At 36.8% G+C, this 23,750-nt stretch overlaps 2 protein-coding genes across 3 annotated transcripts; one reads left to right on the plus strand and one right to left on the minus strand.

Moving 5' to 3' along the window:
- Positions 1-4,321: 4,321 nt before the first annotated feature.
- Positions 4,322-9,469, minus strand: LOC132108061 (kunitz-type protease inhibitor 2-like). 2 transcript variants are annotated; one of them, XM_059514535.1, is made up of 5 exons: positions 8,916-9,469; positions 7,534-7,704; positions 5,216-5,278; positions 4,911-5,081; positions 4,322-4,596 (listed from the first exon to the last, which is right to left on the minus strand). In XM_059514535.1, the coding sequence occupies exons 1-5, from the start codon at positions 9,310-9,312 to the stop codon at positions 4,421-4,423; spliced, it is 978 nt and encodes a 325-aa protein (XP_059370518.1). In that variant the 5' UTR covers positions 9,313-9,469; the 3' UTR covers positions 4,322-4,420. The 2 variants fall into 2 exon arrangements, with proteins under 2 accessions (XP_059370518.1, XP_059370519.1); XM_059514536.1 differs by having other exon boundaries at positions 5,216-5,272; positions 8,916-9,465.
- Positions 9,470-12,841: 3,372 nt separating this feature from the next.
- On the plus strand, positions 12,842-21,819 carry LOC132108431 (protein phosphatase 1 regulatory subunit 14A-like). Its single transcript, XM_059515136.1, has 4 exons — positions 12,842-13,142; positions 20,207-20,287; positions 20,613-20,645; positions 21,265-21,819. Exons 1-4 carry the CDS (start codon positions 12,912-12,914, stop codon positions 21,397-21,399), a joined length of 480 nt encoding a protein of 159 aa, XP_059371119.1. The 5' UTR covers positions 12,842-12,911; the 3' UTR covers positions 21,400-21,819.
- The last annotated feature ends 1,931 nt before the right edge of the window (positions 21,820-23,750 follow it).

Here is a 23,750-nt window from a genome sequence, read left to right on the forward strand (position 1 = left end):
TTACATTTTTTTCCAAAATAATAATTCAAGGCAATAACAATTTTTTTTGTTACTCAGTCATCAAAATACCATAAATACTTGTCATACTTTATACTTCACCATAAGTGTGTGAGTTGTTTACTTTTACTTTTTTTAATTAGCCTTCCCATTAACGCCATTATATTTTTCATTCAGACAGACTTATTCGCAAACACAGAATGCAAATGAAAACAAGAGTTGGGATTTATCCCATGAATCAATCACAGCCGATCATAACCAGTCATATCCAATCAGATCGTCATGGAGGCATTGCCATCTCTCACGTGACTTTTCCCCATTCATTTTCTATTACTCCCCACTGAACCCACCGCATGCTTTAGGGTGTCTATTAAAACTCAATGGGCTCAGGGGAGGCAGGAGAGTCACTGACTCCCCACATTTGTTCGTTTACATATGTGGCACCGTAGTCCTGTGAGGCACGACATTTTATTCCATTGTCTGTCTCCATATATGGCAGAATGACAATCTCACTTGAGTTGACTAATTTCCTTCTCTCAATAAGGCTTTTATAATAATAATTATTATTATTATGATTTCAGGACATTTGACTTTATGTCCCTTTAAAAACATCAACATAAATTTAAATTAATACATCAAAAACATTTATATCATGGCATGAGAATTGCATTTTTAATGTACATTTGGTTAAATGATTAAATCTTGACAAAGAAATAAATAAGTGCTATATTGTTGACCCAGATGCTAAAATAGAAAAGAGCTTTTGTCTTCCTAAGAAAGATAAAGACTGCAATACAATGATAAAGAAAGTAGAAAGAAAAACAAGGCGGGTGCAGTCTAGCCAACCAACTGTCTCTTAAATTATCGGCCTCAACTATTTTCCATTTCAGAGGCATTTTATAATCTCCAGATTTCTTTTAATAAGCATGGATTGCTGTGAGTCCTTATTGCCTTTTTCAGTGAAGGCCGTTCCTCGAAACTGCCACCAGTCTTCCCATTTATAGGCACGGAGACTAGTGACTTTAGGATGAAACGAGAGAAAGAATGGACATCGGGACAGAGTGAGGAGGGAGGTCGGACTGTGTCGTGGGAACCATGAGCTGAGTCTGGATTGTTAAACCTTACCCTCGGGAGAATTCACAACTGCTTTCAATTTGTGAGGGGGGTCACTCAAATTACAGTCCCCCTTTCTGACTAAACCCAATCCATGGCCCCCACCCCCCAGCACTGCACTCAGGCCCGGCCCTATCCACGCTCTAGAGAGCCAAAGCCATGACATCATCAGCAGTGGCTTTCTCTAACGCTGCCTCTCACCCCACTGCACTCTTTCTTTTTTCCTTCCAGATCCATGACATGTCTTCTCAGTGTCTTTCTCGTGTGTCATTCTCTCTCTGTCTCTGTTTTGAGTCAGATGTGATTTGTGTTGGTATTCTGGTGTTTTTCAGTCTAGTCTGTTGTCAGGCACTAGAGACGTGGTGACAGGCCTCAGAGGTGCAGAGGGCTGCAGTGGAGGAACTGATGCAGGGGTGAAAGGACCCCTGGAGTTTTGGGCCATGATGCCTCAAACTTTCATATTATTCTGTGCAGTTGAGCAAGCAGTGCCAAAGAAAAAAAAACTGAGCAGGTTTCATGTAATTTTATGTTTAAACCACAGATGGCAATAGAGAGTTCAAAGTTCCATGATCCAATTTAAGAAAATAAATAACATGCAAATGTGGGAGAAGGGAAATGCAAGGGCATTAGAATTTCACTGCATTCCAAAGTTCAAGTTTGGTGAACTTTGACCTGCGAATTCACTTGAAGACTTGTGAACAACAAAATAGCAATACAACACAGCATGAAGTAGATTATATATTTTCAAACCAGCAGCTTTAAAGTTTGTGTTCTTCTTAATGCCATGATGTATTGCTCTTCTGTTGATTACACAATCAGATGCTCCCTAGAGTAAAAACATCCCTCCACCTTTTAACAGTTACATGCAGACAAAAGATTTTGCAATCTGTTTAGAAATTTCTTTTCAAAACTCCCAATAACTTAACTCAAGATGGTTGTTTGTTTGAAGGCTTAGCGCTCTCACATTCATGGAATGCTGAGCATCTCTGCAGTTAGTCGGGCAGCTGGTGTGATGGGTGAGGAGGGAGTGGAGGGGTGTCACACTAAATAAGCACAATTTCACTTAAGCGGGATGGAAACCAGATGACCACGGGCACTGACAACATGCAGGGGTTACATAGGCCAAGGCTCAGATACACACTCAAACACAAAGGGCCCATACAACATCCTGGAGCCCCACAGTAGACGGATGGGGCTCTGTAAACATGCTGCGTTTCCCACACTGCACTTTCATGATGTAAGCATGAGCCATGACCCCCCCCCCCCCCCCCCCATTCCTCCCACTTTCTCAGGTTTTCCAAAAAACCACCTTCATGAAGACCTTTTTATTTATTTTTTCAGTGTGCATTGATCCTAGCCTAGTCAGTTTGTTCCTGGTAAACTTGTAATGCTTGACACAATGACTTTGTAGTAAGCTGGCCATGTTAGCCAAACGTTTTGTAATGCTCTCCTGCCTTCCTTTTTTGCCTGTTCTGTGTGAGTGGAGGGGGTGATTTTACATGACTGGGATATGAGCTAATCGCTCGGTCTTTATGACCTAATTTCAGAGCTCTACGCTTCCTGAGACAAAGACAGAACCTACATTCCAAATGCTGCTTTGTGTGTGAGACTTGCTCTTAACAAAATTATAAATGGGCTTCACTGTGCCCATACCCCATACCCCATACAGCAACAACTCTTTAGAAACATGATAGAACGGTAATTTAAACACATTCTTCGATTTTTAAAACAGATTTTGTTTTATTAGATACTAAGGGGGTTTATTCCTTTTCTCACAAGTGTTCATGTCTGTGACTCTTTATTTAGTTTTCATCCAGAATAAAAGACTGAATTGAGAATCTAAAACACACTTTCAGGATTGGAGTGTGGTACATGTGATATTAATTAAAACAAGACCAAAATAATAGAGAACTGACTTTGCATTTCCTTGTATTCCTTAAAACGTGTGCCAACATCAAATCCACCATCGCCCCCTAGTGGCTACTCCGAGACAATGACAACTAGGCTATTTTACATTTTTTTGCTCTAACAAATGTTTATGTACCTAAAATATCTACGTAATCATTATTGAAATTCAATTTCTGATTAGGAACAGATTTTAAAAGTTTTACATTTAATTAACATTCAGAGTTATTGGCAAGGAAATCTATGAGAAATATTAAAATGACTGTTTTCCATTTTAATAAATTTTAAAATGTTATTGTTTTAGCAAAGCCAATTTTCCAGCAGCCATTACTTCAGAAAATATTCATTTAATATTTAAAGCATTATTTAAACAGTAAAACAAAAAAAAAGATCTGATGAAAAATCCCTCGGTCATGACCTTCCGGATATAATAGACTTTCATTATATGGTTAACTTTTGCTTTAATGGTTTAAATGTGTTCACTTCTTTACCCAAGAGCGATAATGACTTGAAGCTTGAAGGGTAAACCCCAAAATTTCTGGCAAAGACGGTGTTTGAAACCAACAGGCAGTGTTGGATTTAAATAAATTTAATGACAACTTCCCTGTGTGACCGGTCTGTCCCCTATTGCTTTTTGACATGCTTGCATATCAACAAATAAGTACTTGGAAAAAGAAACCTAAATTTCCTTTATTATTGAAGATTTCAAAATAACAATGCTTTAAAAAAAAAAAAAAAAAAGTACAGGCTGATATGAATTAAACAGTTATAGGTCACAGAAACAGAACATTCATTAGTGGGCAAAGAGTCAGCAAAAGTCTTCAGTTGCTGATACAGAATAATACATGTTCATATATATATATAAAAAAAATTCTGTTATGGTATACTGTATTTTCTCATGTATGCATTCTTATTTTCTCATATCTACTGCATTTTGTATATGCTTACAATCAAAGAACAAGGCTATGGACTGTAGCAATGATTTAATGACATAGAATCATTCTCACTAAAAATGTGCCATGAGTGTTAAATTATAAGCCTTTAAAAATCAACTCAATCAATCAGTTATTCTAATTTATAAATGTATACATATAAATACAAGTAAAAAAAAATTGGGATACCACTTGCAACAAATACATCCCTGAAAGCTAATTTACTTCTATGTAGGATTATAACCATAAAAAGTGTCAGATGACAAAAAAGGTAATAGAAGTATTTCAACCAACTCAACAAATCTTGGTGCAACACATCCCACTTTTACAGTTAAAAAATGGTGTAGAATATCTCATTTAAACAATAATTAAACAAGCTTTATTCTTAACTTGGAGCTAGTAGTTTTATTAAAGCTGAACATTGGAGTGTCATGAGATGGATCTTCATACCAGACACTGAAAGGCCTCTGGCTTTAGCTTGAGTCTTCCTCGGGCAGCTTCTCATAGGACACCTGCTCCTCTGCAGGCAGTAACTCCTCCTTATCAAATATGAAGAGACTCCTGTGATAGTTTCTGCGCACTGCGATCAGGATCAAACCTACCAGAAGTAGGGCAAATATGATGGCCAGGGTGGCCACTAGGAAGAAGGCTGCGAGTGAGAGACACAAGGCATGTTAAATTTAGTAATAAAAATATATATAATAAATGTTTTTGAAAGAAGTCTCAGCAAGGCAGCATTTATTTGATCAAATGCAGTAATACGGTCACATGATCTTTCAGAAATCAGCTGCTCAAGAAACATTTCTTAGTATTATCAGTGTTGAAAACAGTTGAGCTGCTTAATATTTTTGTGCAAAACATGATACATTTATTTCATGTCCATCAAAGCGGCCTATAGAAAAAGAAATACAACAACATAAGCTACCAGCAAAACCGCAAGGAGAATTCCTGTTGTCCTCTTACCGTTTTTCCCGGAGCAAGCTGCCATGCACTCTTCCTCACTGCTGTAGCGGTTTAGGTTTCCCTTGCAGCCTCCGTAAGTGAAGCTCTTACAAGACTGAGTGCTGGACTCAAAGTAAAACATCGGGAAGGCTGCACGGCATGGGCCAGAGTCGGACGGCGCAGCACAGGTTTCTGTGTTAAGTTACATGATAACGAAAGTTTGGTTATATTGTATAAACATTCACTATTCCATTTATTGGCGATGTTTGAAATACAGAAATTCATAAGAGCTAATATAAAATCTGACACAATTCTTAGCATTTTACCTTCAAAGCTTTTAGAAGAATTGGGAACGTCAGGGTCCTTCTTTTTGCTGGGAACAGCCTTCACTGTGATGCAAGCACACGGAGTTATAATTTCATAACGATTTACAGCAATCAGGAAATCAAGTCACACAACAGTATCTGTGTTTGTTCTTAAATGGTTTAAAACCAAGCCTACATTTATTTGATAAAAACAGAGCACAAACAGTAATATTGTGAAATATTATGACAATATATTTTATTTTATTACATTTTCATCAATCATTAATCCAGTTTTTGGTGTCACATGATCCTTTTAAATAATTTTAATATTCTAATTTGGTGCCTAAGAAACATTTTTTGTTATCAATGTGTATGTGGAATACATTTTTTTAGGATTGTTTTGAAGAATAGAAAGCTCAGAAGTCACTCACTTTTGATCAGCTGAATGCAATAAAAGTATTAATGTCTCTCTCTCTCTCTCTAATATATATATATATATGTGTGTGTGTGCGCGCGTATATATATATATATATATATATATATAAAATATAAACTCCAATTCAAAATCTGGGGTCAGTAATTCAGAAAGTAAATACCAAACTAAACTAAACTTTTCCATGTTTTCTAAGGAAAAAGAGCATTAAGGAACATTGCACAATTTGTAACAACCACCGCCACCCGCCACCCCCCACCCCACACACACAATAACACTGCATAACTCAAAACAGTCCAGAGTGTTTTAAATTAAATCCTTCTTATGATTTCCCGATGACAATGATAGGATCTTGCCTAAGTGTATCTATTGGAAGCAGATGGCATCTTTTTCCATTTGAACATCATCTCATCTCATAAAACTGGTAATTCCACGGATCACGAAGGGTCATTCGGATACAGCAGGGCACAAAGCACAATGAACCCTTAAAGAAAACTACAAATTCCTTTCCTCTTTCTTTCTTAGTCCAAATCTATCACGTTTAAATGCAATGCTTGAGAGGAAAGAGGTAAAAGAAAAACAGTGAACGCTAATATGTTTGTCATGCCTTTGCTGAGGACAGGTAATCCATCAGTAAAGAGGTCACCAAACCGGTTATTCAACAACCCAGAGTAAGCTGAAACCAATTTGTTAGGACATTCAGCATAAACCCACTGAAACTCACTGAAGTTGTCCAAACTGTAGAAAAGAAGACCTAATGGACTTTGACTTGAAGTAGTTTTGATTTCAGCCCATGCAATTAAATCAACTACACACTTAGCTTTGAGAATTTGCTGAGAGTAATGTAATAAAACAGGCCGCATGTGAAGTTACCAGGCTGAACTCTACTACGAACTCGAAGTGGAAATCAACTCGACTTCATTCAAATATAGCAGGATGTGAACCAACACGCTGACCATTCAGTGCACACGGCCAACCGCAAACTACAATCTGGGTACTGGATTTGTGCCCACTTTCACTGGAGAAAGGCTGTAATAAAAGTCGTATGGTTTTCCAAAGCTCATATTTTGGTCTCTTTCTCTAACCGCTGTTTTCATCACCTCAGACATGTCAGATCATAGACTGATATGCTCTAAAAACCTTTCCAAGTGATGTTTATGGTGATTGCAATGGGCCTCACATACCAGTGTGTATATGATTTGAGATTTAAACCCAAAATCCTCAATAAAACACAATGTTTTTCTTTAAGTACACTAAATTTATCTGCATTTCCTCTGGGGGCCCAGTGTAAACCAATGGAAACATCAACTAAGATGCAAACGGCAGCTGGCCTCAAATCCAGGATGTTTATTGATTTGCATTTATTTTGCCACATGTCTTGCATACTTTATCCTAACTAGGCTGCTGACACACCATGTAGAGCATAAATATAGTACCGGTAATCCAAAAATGCAGTCATTCAATCCAGTCATGAAAATGAAGTATGATGATCCTTTGATTCATATCATACACCCATCAGCTGTGTGCTGCAACAAATCTAATAAAATGACTCAACTTAAAACCACACATTACAGAAGATTCCTTTTGCCTGTCATCTAATGCTCTGTTTTTGTCACTGCATTTAAATAAAACAACTATTTTACATTGCAATAATATTTCACAATATCGTATTTTTAATCAAATAAATGCAGCCTTGGTGAACGTAGGAAACCTCACAATCGTTAAATAAACCTTACCAACCCCAAACTTTTGAACTATTGCTATAAAAGCAGTTCAGCAGGTCAATATCTCAAAGTATATGCCTCACAATTTCATTTGGGATTAGGGTCAATGAACCTATTATATAATATATGTTTGAATAAAACTGAAAATGTTACCACTCGCTCAAATCTTGTTTTTTATTTACCTGTCACCCCACTACAGGAAGCCTCACATTCCTCCTGGGAGTTAAAGTTGTTATCGTTGCCTCCACAGCCGCCATAGATGAACTGCTTGCAGGTCTGATCCGTGACATCATAATAAAATCGTGGGAAGGCAGCGCGGCACATTCCCACCACACTTGGGAGTTGGCAGTGATCTGATAAGACAGAAGAAGAGGAATATAGCGTACATGTGCTGACTGTCCTAAATATGGCAGTCAAATTGCCAATGCATTTGGTCATGATATTACTGCAGACCTCAGACCTTTTGTTGTTACAGATTATGATGTGACTCAAGGAATGGGATTACGGGACTTTACCTTCCCTTCTCCAGTTTAAGCCGTTTGTTTACAGTACTGGCTTGTAAAACTACAGGTTGCTCAGGTCAAAGGACAACAATACTGCACCACTACCTGGAAAAAGGGTAGGTTTTATCTACAGCAATTTCCCTTTTTCTTTGCCGTTACATTTATTTCAAACTATTTAAGATCACTGATAATTATTAACAGTTTCTCAGTGAACAAACATTATAATTTATGTAGCAACCTTATGTATATTCCATGAAATGCTGAACTTCCCTTTTATTGTTGTTCACATACACGTGACATATGGCCTAACAAGTTACAACATGAACTAATAATATAAAACATTACTTATTTGTAGTTATTTATTTATATATTGTTTTATTTATATTATTATTGTTGTTATTACTACAAGTAGTATGATTATTATTTTTTTGGTTAATCAGGCATATTGTTACAAATAATTTTAATGTACACTGTTAGTTGAGGGAATAAGCCTTCATGAAAAACTTGTCAAATTGAGAAAAAAAAGTTTATATACTACAGATACAAACTACAAATGCAGATGTAATACATATATATATATATATTAAATTAAATCTGGATTTGTAGTTTGGCATATTTACTTATTGTTATGCCTTTAAAAAGAGCTATGTGGCTTAAAAATATTATTTTTCATATTTTAATTTTTTTAAGTCTGTGTGATGCAACTAACACAAATGTATAGTAATGTGAGAAGCTATAAAACCAACTGTTTATGAGTCCATATTTTTATTATTGTTATAAAATAGTTTTGCCTGTTGTATGACAATGTACATTTTTTTGAGGTCAAGTGTAAAATATCTTAACTTTGTTAAATATGTTTTTAAAATACATTCATGACTCACGAGTATTCATTACTTTGTCTTTGAATTTTGTTACTAATTTTTATTACATAAATGTTCCACGAAATTTCCCTAAGAGTGGACTCATTTTTACATTTAATATATGGTCATTTTCCGGTTTCCAGTACATTTTGTTGTTTGGTTTAGTAGGCTATAATTTTTTTACAGTAGGTCTAACGTTACCTGTGCCGCGTACAGAGCGAACTTCAGCCTTGTTTTGGGGCTCTGGATCAGCGCTGTCCGGGATCTTGCGATACACCTTAAACTGTGTACTCTGGGTCAAAACACACACGTCTTTGCCGTCTTTTATACAGCTGACCAGGATGCACTCTGGCCTGCCGTCGTCCGCCGGAGTCCCGATCATAGCGAGCTGGCAGTCGTCTTTCTCACAGCAGGCTCTCTGACACCGCTCTGCGTCTGTGATCTCCGGCAGGTGAGCCAGGTGAGACGCGCCGTTATCAAACGAGCGGATATCCAGCCCCTGCTCGAGCTCCGTGTCCGGGTCCCACTTACACGCGTTTAAAACCGACAGACAGCAGAGAAACCCGACGAGGGAAGCAGTGAAGCACACCTGAGCCATTCTTAAATTCCAGTTTACCTGTCCTAGCTCTTTTCGCTTACCTTTATCTCTACAGCCTAGCTCGTGTATGCAGACGCAGCAGGTGTGTTTCTCCACTACTGTGCAACAAACAACTTCCTCTTACGTGACGTCACTGTTTGTCTTTCACAAGATTCTCATACCGCGGAGCACTGCTGAGCTGTCGATGCAACTCAGATCATTTCCTCATGTATTTCTGGAAGTGTTGGTGTAAGGTTTTGCTTACATTGTGGCAACCAAATGTCCCCTCAACAGAAGCAAAAACTAAAATCAACTGCATATGACCAGCCGATCATCGTGAGGAAACCGTGTAATAAACACAAATGATGTCTTAATGAAACTATAAAAATAAGCTACTTGAGGTTTAGGTTTAGATATAGGAAATGAAAAATTTCATGGAGGTCAGTATAAAAGCAGTGGGCATCACCATGATACAACAACTGAGTTTGTGTGTGAGAGAAACATTTGTACTGAAAGGCTAGGTACGTATTAGTAAACATCTACTAAAATGACAGTTATTTCATAATTCACATGACAAATGAACCGATATTGACAGACATCAGATAAAATGTCAGATGAAATGACATGAAAAATCATGCATTTTAGAATTAAAATAGTTACTTCTAAAAAAAAGAGCTACTTTTGTGCAAATAAAATAGTCAACACGAGAAAGCCGGGTGACATGAAACAAGGACTCCATGAAACAGAGGCCTAGTCCACACGGACACGGGTATTTTTATAACCGGAGTTTTTCCTCCTGCGTTTAAAAAAAAAAATCCCGTCCACATGAAAACGCCAAAACATGCTATCAAGCGCTGTCAAGAGCATGCCACACCAGCAGGTGGCGATATAACCCAAATTGTAAAGTCACCTTGGCCAATCAGAAGCAGTCAGCAGTGCACAATCTGACGTCAAACACAGCGGATAACGGCGCACACTCTGACGTCGCAAGGCAAAACCCCCGGTTATACTGTCCACACGACAACATTGCAACCGGCGTTTCTGAAAATGCTCACCCTGGCCGTAGTTTTCAAAAATGTTCGGTTTCGGTGCCCTGAAACTGCGTTTTCGTGTGGACGAAAGGCCGAACCGCGTAAAAAAAAGTCACGGTTATAAAAATACCCGTGTCCGTGTGGACAGGGCCAGAGACAGACCTGTTTATATGTACAGGTGAAAATGATGAAAGTGGGCACAGCTGAGTGCAATTAACAGGGATGAATGGGACAAAGGCATGTGGGAAATGTAGTGCCTGCAGTGGGGAAGTGAGACCACTAGTGGACGCCCAGGGAAACACAGACCAGACACTGTGACATCACATTACACTGTGAAATCCAGGGTGGAGCAGGTGGGACTGGAGCCCACCGGGATGGCGCAGGCGGAACTGTAGCCCACCACAGCCGAGCCGACGGGACTGACGCCCACCAGGGGACCAGGCGCAGAGGACCACCACAGCAGAGCAGACAAGACAGAAGCCCACCACAGTGGGATCGATGGCACAGGAGAAGTCTGGTCAGGTAAGGCTGAAATAGAGAACATGAACAGGTTAAGGGTGGCCATGATGAGATGGTAGATGGTCTCAATGGCCATGACAGGGCAGGTGGTGAGTTCCTGGATGGCCTCCATGGCCATGACAGGATAGGACGAGCGCTCAGGAAGTTCAGCTGAGACATGACGAGGCTCTGGAAGTTCAGCTGAGACGTGACAAGGCTCTGGTAGATCAGTGGTGATTTGTCTGGGTTCAGGAAGATCAACTGTGGCTTGAATTCGTTCAGGAAGATCAACTGTGGCTTGACTTTGTTCAGGGATATCAACTGTGGCTTGACTTCATTCAGGGGCCCAGGGCAGAGCCGACAGGACAGGAATCCAGGGTGGAGCAGGTGGGACTGGAGCCCACAGGGACGGCGCAGGCGGAACTGGAGCCCACCACAGCCGAGCAGACGGAACTGACGCCCACCAGGGTGGTGCAGAGGACCACCACAGCCATGCGGTCGAGACAGAAGCCCACCACAGTGGGATCGATGGCACAGGAGAGACAGGTGTGGCTGGGGTATCCCACTGAGACCGATGGTGTAGGTACCTGGTGAACCCCCAAAAGTCCAGGATTTTCAGCCCCTTCATCTCCCACTCAGGCACAGGGTCATCCAGGCAGGCGTTAAAAAGTTATTTAAGTGCCTCATCATTGTACCCCAGTCCTACTGCCATAGTCCAAAATATTTGCGCCAAACCACCCACCTCACTCCCCTCTTGACGGGGGGTGATTAGGTTTAGGAACCCCTCCCTCCGCTCCTCCATGCTGGCTGGGGAATGGATACGAAATCCCACACTGCTGGATCTGGGCATGATGGGGTCCTTCTGTTACGAATGCACACACAAAAAGAGAGATCCAGTTTGCAGTGTTTAATGGGGGATCCAAAAATCAAATCCAAAAACAGGCTAGAAGTCAATAACAACAAAAGCAGTCCAGAAACATGAAAAACACTAGGGAACATGAGAAAGCCGGGTGACATGAAACAAGGACTCCATGAAACAGATAGAGACAGACCGGTTTATATGTACAGGTGAAAGTGGGGACAGCTGAGTGCAATTAACAGGGATGAATGGGACAAAGGCTTGTGGGAAATGTAGTGCCTGCAGTGGGATGACTATGGGGCAGTGAGACCACTAGTAGACACCCAGGGAAACGTGGACCAGACACTGTGACAATAATTCTTAAAATCAATACTTAAAATTGCACTTTTTTAAATTCATAGTTATTTATTTTTGCAAAATCTCACTTTTGACTCTCCATGCAAAACAATGAGACAATGCAATAAACATAGCCTACCTAATTAGTTTCATAAAAAAAATATATTATTGTACATAATAGTGGAATATATAACACAAATATAAACCTTATTGTTTTGTTTGTTTGTTTGTTTGTTTAAAGGAATAGTTCACCCAGAAATGAAAATTTACTGAAAATGTACTCACCCTCAGGTCATCCAGGTGATTTTGTTTCTTCATCAGAGCAGATTTGGAGAAATGTAACATTGCATCACTTGCTCACCAATGGATCCTCAGCAGTGAATGGGTGTCGTCAGAATGAGAGTCCAAACAGCTGATTAAAAAATTCTTATTCAGGAGAGAAATATCCCCAGATGAAACACTGTTTGCAAGTGAAAATAAAGTCCAAACAATCCTAAACATGTGATTGGGTTTTGATGTACAGTATAAGAACAACAGGGTTAAACTTCACAGTAAGAAACGTTATTATTGATTACGGACTGGTATTTTGGCCAGAAGCAAAATGTTAAAATGCCTTATTGATGGATTTGTTTAACCTGCAGCTTTTCACTGGAGATATTTTGGATTATTGTGTTTTTTTTTATTTATTGTTCGGACTCTAAGTAATATTTTTAAGTATTATATACAAATTACCTTCTTGCGGGCCTCTGGTCCTCGCCAGACCCCAAGCGAGAGCGAAATAAGACGGTAACCTCGCGGCGCTAGGACCCTGTGGCCCGGCGCGCTCTCGAGGTGTCAGCGCTCCCTCATGCTGGAGCAGCACACCTACTCCGCCAGACTCCAGAGCAATTATTTGTATGCAAGTGTCCATCCAGAGGGTCAGTCTGGAGATGGCTGCGAATCGGGTGGGGAGGCGTTATAACAATAAGATCCACTCACCGAACCGTGGTACCAGCCGGGAAGCTGGACTCAGCGTCCAGAAGAGGCAAGCACGAGTCACCGTGAAATATAACAGAAAGGAACTCCAGAGGCGTCTGGATGTGGAAAAGTGGATAGATTGTGGACTAGACGAGCTGTATTTGGGAAGGGTGAGTCCTCTTTTAACAAAAAATAATATGAGTACAATAAAATGTAATAAATGACATACAAATTCAGTATGAGGAATTTCAAATAATTTCTGCCATGGAATGGAATCTCTGCCAAATATTTAATGACATGGAAGCAGCAAAGGCGTTGCTGATAAATCTCTTATTGTTTGCTGATTATATGTCAGTGGAATTAATTAATTGGTAAGACGCAATCATATTTAATAAAAAATGAAAGTTTATATCAGTGGGAGGAAGATTTAAAATCATCACAATCCACGTGGAAATTAGTCTGCGTGTCCCAATCGTGAATCAGGTGTCACATTTGAAATCAGGATGGAATGTAAAATGTATGATGGCAAAGACGGTAAAATAAGATAAATACGATAAAATATTTCATTCCACAAGTAAGTTTCGAAATAATGTTTGATTGAGTCCCTTTTGATGTGCAAATCGATTTTTCCGCACGTTTATTCATAAAGAAGGGCGTGAACCTTTTCTTGGGTCATTCCACAAAACGACAGACTTTTGTGTCCTTCATGAATATATATATATATATATATATATATATATATATATATATATATATATATATATATATATATATATATATATATGTATGTATGTATGTATATATATATATATATATATATATATATATATGTGTGTGTGTGTGTGTGTGTGTGTGTGTGTGTGTGTGTATGTATGTATGTATATATATATCAATGTATTTTAGTTCAGTTTTAGTTTATGTAGACTATATACGTGTGCGTGTGTTTATGTGTCTGTGTGAGTGTCTGTGTGTTTGTGTATTATAGCTAGTATTTTGTATTTATACTCTCTCTCTCTCATCTAAAATTTTCTTCTAAAATTAGCATTTTTCTCATGCTCTCATATGTATGTTCAGTAATTTCACTTTAATTGCAAAGTTCTTTTCATTGCCATTGAAGTGAAATAATTTAATATAAATGTAGGAGCCTGAGACAAATGTCATTTAAGAAGAAAATTTCAGATGGCACTTAGAGGCCTGACCTGAGTTGCTAAGTGTTATAATGTGTTAACTGTGAATACAAACATTCATGAGATTGTACAATGCATTATAAGTCTATAACAAGGCATAATTAATACATTAAAACTGCTTTTATAATGCATTATACATTAAGTCTTTAAGTAAAGTGTTACTTTTTTTTCTTATTTATCCATCAGCAGGATGGAAAATAAATATTAGCAGAAATGTCTCTTATTAAATTATTTTGTAATGTCATAAGACAAGGGTAGTAATTCCTAAATTAATTATGTAATCCTTCTTGGCAAATCTTTGTATAAGACCACAAAATTAAGTTGTGAAGATTTTAACCTCAAACTTTAACACGATTTACCTCTCCAAATGATCTTTACTCTGCTGATTTAACACACATAAAAGCTACATCAGTCTACTTATCCTGTTCTCATTTGAGGCTTTAAACAAGTTAACATGTCTAATATGCAGAAATGCTAGCTATTTATATCTTATTAGTTTACATTCCTGTGTCTTGGGGTATTTCAGGACAAAGGGGATTTTTTTCCTCAGAGGGTTCAGTTCCCATGAGCAACAAGATCAGGGGCCCGACCTTAAATGTTTAAAGATGCGGTCAAGACTTGTTGGTGCGCTTGCTGCCTTACATGGAGAGCTCTGGGATTCCCGCAGGCGTCTAGAAAACTGTAAACATTCACAGTCACTGGGCTTTGTGATGGTGGATGTGAGGAGGGAGATGCTTGCGCTCTGACACTGGACATGGCGTCCTGCCACGATAATTATGAAATTTTGTAGGGGAGGTCGAGAGGAGTTGCAACACATTTAGTTTCAACATCTATAATTAGTGGTTTACAGCAGTTTCACAACCTGTATAATTACACATTTGCCTGTTACTAATTAAAGTAGCATATTGTAATCTCTAAATATTTTCTGTCATGTAAATCCATTCTTTTTTTTAAAACAGGGTCTAACTGTCTACTTAATATTGTACATTGAAACAAGAAACCACAAGTACTGCATTGAATAAAACAATTTATGTGACGAACATGAAGTATTAACATAAAATATTATTTCATTGTAATAGCTACTCTAATAATCTGTTTTACTGACAACTTCAACAATAATTTGCATAATTTAAATGTATATATAGATTATATATGTATATATATATAATATATATAATATATATATATATATATATATATATATATATATATATATATATATATATATATATATATACACACACACACATTTGTTAAAATGTAGCATAAAGAAGTTCCATGTAAAATGTATACACTAGTATGGCACAATATCACCCAAACACAGAAAAAAAAGCAACAAAAGCTGCTACTAGGATGCTATCCTTTTAAAAGGATCATATTTGTTCTTTATTTACCCCTAAAGAGCATATAATAGTAGCTTGAAGGTACAAATTAGCTCCTAAAGTGTGCACATACCTAAATGCTACATATTAGTATCTTTTGAAAGGGTACCATCCCAGTAACAACTTTTACCAGTTGTTTAAGAGTACAGGATGACTGGACAAATCCCAGAAGTCATCTTTATGATGTTATGTTGGTGCTAAAAAGAAACAGCCTTCACTGAGGCTGTAATCAGATCCCCCTTTCATTTCCTGTCGACAGCAGACCCAACTACGTCCTGCTCTTATGGTCCTGGGATTGATTGATGGTATATTTGTCTCATGGGGTGTTTTCCTATGAGCAAGGGGGATGGGGGCTGTAGAAATGAAGACCCCATATGTCACTGTATCGCACAAAGAAAGCCCTCCTGCAACTGTCCTCCGACCCCCATCCCACAAAAAAACGACTACCCGCTACCAACTGGTCCACGGACAGGGCATCCTAGCCCCATTAAGAGGGACCATTAGTCAACTGCTCTATCAAAGATTTTAAAAAAAAAAGCACAGATTAGAGTCCTGTAGTGGACAGATTCATGTTTATTTATAATCCAGAGGCTGGTTCATCTTTGCATGTCAGTGGGCCAAACAGCCACAAAACATTGCACTACATATTTGACATATATCTATTCCAAAAAATGAGTAATATTTTACAGAAATTGTACTAAAAAAGTATTTTCTGATAGTGTTATTGATAAAACAAAGCTAAATGCTAAGAATAACATGGAAAGTTTTGTGAAATGTAATCATGCATGGTTGGGGTAGCTAAATAAACAGACTGATCAACTTTTGAAAGGAAAGGAGAAACCACTTCTCATATATCTTGTTGTGGATGTCAGAGGTTATGTATTCACTCATAATCTGTGGTATTCTGATGCAAATGAATGTGTCCCTTGGTATAAAATAGCCAAATTAGTTGGTTGTGCAATTTGAAATGGAAGGAAAAGAAAACCATGACTGCATTAAGTACTTGGTACCATGTTAGGTCACCATTTGATCTTAATGTAACTCCAGCTTAAGTTGGGATTTATTGTGTTATTCACAATAAAGGACACAAATGTTACATGTTTAATGCATAAAAGGCTTTTTTATGTACATTATCAGTTCAGTTTGAGAAGTTGTAATGCATTAACGTCTGATGATGATCAGAAACTGAAAGCACCTGGATGTATTCAGCAAAAGTGCTTATATCAGCATCACAAAGAACAAAAAGCAAAACAGATCCACATTTAGAATGTTTATAAACAATATTACATTTTTAGAGTTGACCTGTAGATGAGTTCTTGTTCCTAATATGGTCAGCTTGTAAAGAGGTCACTAATAAACACATTAAATCATTTATTCTGCATGCACAAATATCTGAAGAATAACAAAAAAGTTTCTTGTGAAAAAAGGTTTTTCTTGTGGATAAATGATAACAATTCCGTCAAAGGCATGTAATATAATTAGTTAGACTAAACCGTGTCAGCCCGTGTTGATCTCACATGCACTTTTGCATTTAATGTGGATCGGCGTACTGTTACATCACAGTTTATGGAGTCCCAAGGGCAGCTGATGCACAAAAGATCTGACATTTTACTCTGGTTGGATTGAGCTGACATGAGAGGCGCTGAAGTGCTAGTGCAATCTCCATCAGAGATTGTCTATAGCATGTAAGATTACTGAATGCAGTAGTATTTGCAGTTTATCATGCAAAAATATATCACTTTATAAAAGAGACTTTTTTCATTTATTTAAATACTGTATACATTTTTATATAAGTATACTATATATTTCTTTATTCATACTTTATAAGGATTACGACTTTTAAAAAATATTCTTACTCACAATTTCTTTCCAGATTAAAATATTTTAAAATATATTTTTAATTTACATTTTTTTAATGCCCTTGGGGTTATTACGTTTTATAATTTTACACTAGACACCACACTTTCAAAATAAAGGTATCTCATAGGTTTTTTCTAGACTTACACTTGAGGGGGTAAAATAAAATCTAGAATATTTTTTTAGCTTATTTTATTGCCTGTTTTGGTTTAGTTTGAATAAAGGGATAGTTCAACATTCTCACTCTTCAATCCCAAATTAAATTCTTGCAGAAAGGGGAATTACATTTTGGAAATCTTTAAGAGTTTAACCGAAATGTGTCACAAGCTTTAAATAAACCATGACCAACCAAAATGGACATGAATATTTACATATATATATATATATATATATATATATATATATATATATTCTCAACTTATTTGCTACTCAGTTTTCTGTTGAATGTGCAAAGCTTCTCTGCTCAGGAACGAATCTAAAGCAAAGGCACAAACTTTAAATTTCAAAAGGTTCGCCCTGTACGTTCAGCATGTAAAGGGTTATGTTTGTTTCACAGCATTTCAGTGGCATTTGGAGTTAAAAGAAAGGTCACTGATGCCCTGGTAGGGCTTTCAACTTGGATCTTTTTCTGATTGACCTTTCATTGGTGGTGTTAGTTTCAGGATTTTGAAAGTTCTCCCACGCCAGCCCTGTTCCCTGTAGTCATCCGTAACCTTATCAGGAGACACACTGGCTTGCATGACCAGCTCTTAACCTGCTGTGTGGATGTACACCATACTGATGGCAACTTGAAGCTTTGGTAATCATGTTAACATGGTTGCAGTATTTGGTGTTAACTTGTTAAGGCGTTTTTTCCTTCAAACCATTTCTTCTGCTAAAATACGTGTCCTCTATACATAATATTGCCTGCTCCTGTGATAAAAAAAAAAGTCCTCTGTCTGAATCAAAAGAGAAATATGCACAGATCAGGCATAAGCCAAAACAGGAGTTCTAAACATAAAAGATCATGTTCCATGAAGATATTTTGTACATTTCCTACAGTAAATATATCAAAACTTTTTAGTTTGTAATATGCATTGCTAACAATTAATTTGGATAAATTTAAAGGTGATTTTCAAAGTATTTGGATTTCCTCCCCCCCCTGAGATTTCAGATTTTCAAATATTGTCCGATCCTAACAGACCATACATCAATGGAAAATCAAGCTTTTTTATTCAGCTATCAGATGATGTATAAATCTCAATAATAAATATATCTCAAATTGACACTTCAGACTGGTTTTGTGGTCCAGGGTCACATATGTTGGTGGATTTTGGTGTGAGAGGACAACATGGGATAGAGGAAGCATTATTATCAGGATTGTGTGGGTTACTTTTAAAATGTATTCCGTTACAGTTCAAAAATATTTCATTAAAAAAGTATTCAGTAACATAACCCAAGTACTTCAAAAGAAAAGTAATGTAATCTAATTACTTTTGGATTACCTCAAATCAGATATGTAAATAAAGTTGAATCCTAATTAATTCACTGTAGCAGCATTTGAGGAGAATAATAGTGGACAGATCTTATTTGCGAACGCAACAGCATGAGCGACCGCGTCAACATGAGTGTCAACAGAACCAGGAATTATGATAAAGCAGCGCCTAAATATCATTATTATGTCAAAATAATCATTTATTTTACAAAATGTAACTGTAATTTAAATACTTTTTTTATGTAACTGTAACAAGATTACATAACGCCATTACATGTATTCTATTACTCCCCAACCCTGATTATTATGCATTGTGGTTTTTTCCAGAACGGATGGTAGCAAATTTTTATTTTTTGGGTAAACTGTTCCTTTAAATCAAGATTTTGTTGCTAATTAATTCTCCCTCATGTTGTCTGACTTTCCATCTTCTGTGAAAAAAATAAAATAAATAAAAACTGTACAGGTTACTCAAAAAAAACTGTACTGTACTGTACTGTACTGGTAAAAAAAAAAAAATCGTAAAGCACCTGCTCATAGTATCATAATAGTGGTCCATACAACTGAAATCTCTTGAATCTGATCATTTCCATGATTCATCTCAATCTGTTCTGAACATTTTGTTAATTAATCAGACATTACTACATTTCTTACAAATATTCCAAATTGATTTTCCGTTAATGTAAATCAAATTACAGCCTTTGTGCTTTGTGGGATAGATCATTTGTCATAATTTACAACAACATTTACCCTCTTTCTTATGTTGAAAATAAAAGATGATATTTTGAAGAATGCTAGTGATCAAACAGTACTACTTCCATATATTTCTTTACCTACTTTGGAAATCATGGGGACCAACTGTTTGGCTCTTCAGAATTCTTCAAAATATATTTTTTTTTGCGTTTAACATTTTGTCATAATTATTATTAGACCATTTTTATGTATTAGACATTTTTAGTGCAAAAATTCAGTTCAGAAATTTCATGAGTGGCGATTAGCTGGTAGCACTAATCACACTGTTACCTTGGATAATTTGGAAATTTAATTTAGTCTTGTTGAAATATATATTTGAGTATCATCAGCATAACAGTGGAAACACATTTTTCTACTATTTTCTAATAATACTGCCAAGGGGTAGTAAATAGCAGAGGGCCTAAGATAGATCCTTGCAGTACTCCATTACTAGCGATAACTGAGAATATTCCCCATTTATATAAACAAAGTGGTAAAGGACAGACAGGATTTAGACCATTTTAAAACATGTCCCTGAATACCCATGTGGTTTTATAATCTATCTATAAGGTGATTATGTGAAATGTGATTATTTCTCTCCCCAGGAAGAGGATATGCCTGAGGAAGTGAACATTGATGAGCTACTAGACCTACAGAGTGATGAAGAAAGGACGCAGAAGCTTAAGGTATCTGCTTTCTGAAACTACTGATGAAGAAACCAGTATGTAGTACGTTTAACTAGTTTAAAAGAACAGGTAACCTAAATAGTGTATCATATAAACTGCTTTTACGAGCAGTTTCTTCTTTTAAATTTCTTTATTTGTTTTCCACATTAGATTGAAATCCATAGGGTTTTGGAACAAATTATTTAATGAACTATTCCTTTAAAAACAAGATCTCTTTAATTGCAATAAAATAATTAGTCCACCATTAAACCGTTCAAATCCATTTTCAGCTTGGACAAGATTTGTCAGTCTCTTAAATAAATCTCTTGATTTTTATTTCTTGTAGGACATCCTTCATACCTGTGGTAACAACACAGAAGTAAGTCTACCTACCTCTTTCGGTCCCCTTTTCTCTTCTTCCCTTCTGCTATCCATGTTATAATTCTACCAAACAATAGAAAATAAACATGATCTTTCATTTCAAACAAAGTTGTGCTGTCCTTTTCTGCACATAGCTTTGATGCTTTATCTTTAACTAAATAACCCCCTGCAAGTGTTTGAGTTTATTGTAGACATAAAAGTGACTCATTGTCACACTGCAGGAAATAGGGACTAACAGTGTTAATGATTAGACGAAATTCTTTATCAAAATGGGTGTGCTGTGGCATAATTCCCAGAAAAATGAGGGGAAAATAACATCTTTGGAATTTTTTTTTTTTGCTGAATGCTTTCTAAAGCCAGATGATGTAGTTACAACAAACCACCAGCAGGGGCTAAATGGTCCATGCTAACCAGCTAAAACTTTTCGGACTACAAACACTGGTCCATCCTCTGCTGCCCTCTGTTGACAAAATTGGAGAAACTGATATTGACAAGTTAATACTTGTAAAAATATTCAGGTCTTTAAGTGTTGTTTTTATTCATATACTGTTGACACATTTTATCATGTCTTTAAAGATTCTTCTGTGATGATGTGCTTATCTCCTCATCTTCATCAGGTGTTCATCACAGAACTGGTGAATAAACTTCATGGTTTACAGAAACAAGAAGATCTCCACAACAATGGGATTGAACATCCCCAGCTTCACATCTTTCCTGAACGCCAAGGCTCTCCTGACGCTGAGAGACACTGAGCATCTGCTCAAACATCTACAGCTCTTCAGTCTCCTGTATCAAACCCGCTTCATATCAAAGCATCAGCAGCACATTCATTTAGAGTAACAAAACAGAAAATAACTACAAAAATATTTATTTAAAAATCTTGCCTACAGTTCAGAGTAAAACACTGAGTGACCACTAACCACTGCATGGACCTGTGAAAAGTTGTAGAAATTTTTCAACAATCATAAATGAGAGTCTTGTTTGTTACAATAGAAGTGCTTTCACACAATGAACGTGTATTTGTTAATTTAAGCAATTATTTGTACCTGATCCCTTAAAATTGCTTTCATTAGTATATAACCCACTATAGTCAGGATTATATGGAAATATTAAATAACTTGTTTGCCTTTAATAATAAAAAAAGTTTATTTAGTGAATTTTAGATCATCTGAGAAAACTGAACCTATATGCTGAATAGGTTATGCTGAACCTATGAGTTTTTCACAAATGGACCAAGGGGCTTTTTAGATTTAAAATCAGTTACAGTAATCCCCTGTTGTGTTGTTTATGTCTCTGGTTAAATTTTACAGGATTAAATTATTTTTCAGAAAAAAGGTTTTGAATATCAGTGCTGAATTTAATGTTTCATTAAAAGCGACAGCTTAAGGTCTTTCCCAGTAGAAATGAAGGCTGGTTTGTAATAAAATCATGAGGTATTGTTAATATGTTTGCTGCTACTATATGATTTACTCAACCTGGTCAAATTTATTATGTTTGAAGAAGACTCCACATTTGGAAGAAATTCTTGAGTTGATTCTCTTCTAGCTCTGTATTTTAGTTTGTATAATGCATCGGTATGTTTGTCTGTACAGTGGTAGTCTTCCAGAAATTTGTCTTACTTTTTTTATGATATATATTTTTTTTTACTGTTTTTAGTTTTACTTGCTTGTTTCACTTGTTTGTTTTATTTTATATTTAAAATGAAATGAAACTGAATAAAATAATAACGGGCTATTTATCTTTTGGTATGCTTTCATTTTAAATGAAACAAAAACACACAAGGTAAAGAACACAGAAGTAAATAATGCTGTATAGTTCGTTATATCTTTGTGAAATAAAATAATAATAAATCTACTGTATGTGTTCAGTTAATTATTATCCTCATTATTATGATTATATTTACTAAATTACATAAATGCCAATAGTTTTGTGCTTGTATGTGATTTTGCAGGTTTGGTGTTCTGCCTTTTAATTTTTAGACACATACATTTAAATAATGGCAAATGTATGTTTTTTTTTGTGTGTGTGTGTGATAATTTAAGACATTTTCAGGATAAATTATGTTAAAATTATTGATGTATCTAACAAGCTAACCTGTAAAATAAAAAGTGAAAAAGACAGCAGAGGGCAGCAATGCTTCAGTGTGCATCAATCTGTTTTGGTTATGCAAGCTATTGTATGTTATTGTATAGCATACATGTGTTTTACTTCACTTGCAAACCAATTTAGATTAAAAAGAAGATGTTTTATCATTTAAAATCTTAACTGTAACTGTTATTCACAGACGCTGGCATTAGTAGCAGCAGCTCTTAATCAGCTTTCATTAACAACAAGTCAGTCAATCAATCAGCAATATTGTTTGTTGAAAGATGGAAAAACATTAATAATCGCTTTAAACTCTGTACAAAGTTAACATTTCATAAACACAAGCTATATCAGAAACATACCATTTCAACGGTGAGGCCTGTCGACAAAGGGAAAAAAGAAACCAAAAGAATCATTGTTTTTCAGATAGAGCTGTGCAAATTCTTTCAAGCAGCAAATTCATGCTTGTTCCTATGATGTAAACAACATAAATAGCACTGATTACCACAGCGCTGATCAAAGCCTCTATAGATCCTCGGGTCTTATACAATGCTGTAAGAAAACAAACAAACTACCCCACGCAGAGACGGTGCAGGTGCACTCATTGACCCGGGCACTGAGTCTGCCCTGCTTATTTCAACCCACAGTTGGGAAAACACCTTCAGATGTGCTAGGACGCTTAGCATCAACAAACACGCTTCAGACAAAAGCCAAGCAGGACAGTGGACTCCAACACACTCGGATCCTCTTCCCTCACGCCACACACCAGTGATGACCAACCATGTTAGTCATAAGCACACATATCCATGCTGGTCAATAAAGAAAAAAAAGAAAAAATACTGTATTCCCAGAGCAATTAGTGGAGTCATAGTGCCCATGATCCCAGAGGCCCAAGAGGTGGTGGGGAAGCTCAGAGGAAAGGGGATGGCCGGCTTCCTGAGGAAAAAGCATCGTCTTTTGCACTCCCAAACAACTCAGGAAGTGACTATAGCTAGTCCAGGGCTTCAGACGTGCTTTC

This window comes from Carassius carassius, chromosome 28 (genome assembly GCF_963082965.1).
Source record: "Carassius carassius chromosome 28, fCarCar2.1, whole genome shotgun sequence".
Classification (NCBI taxonomy): domain Eukaryota; kingdom Metazoa; phylum Chordata; class Actinopteri; order Cypriniformes; family Cyprinidae; genus Carassius; species Carassius carassius.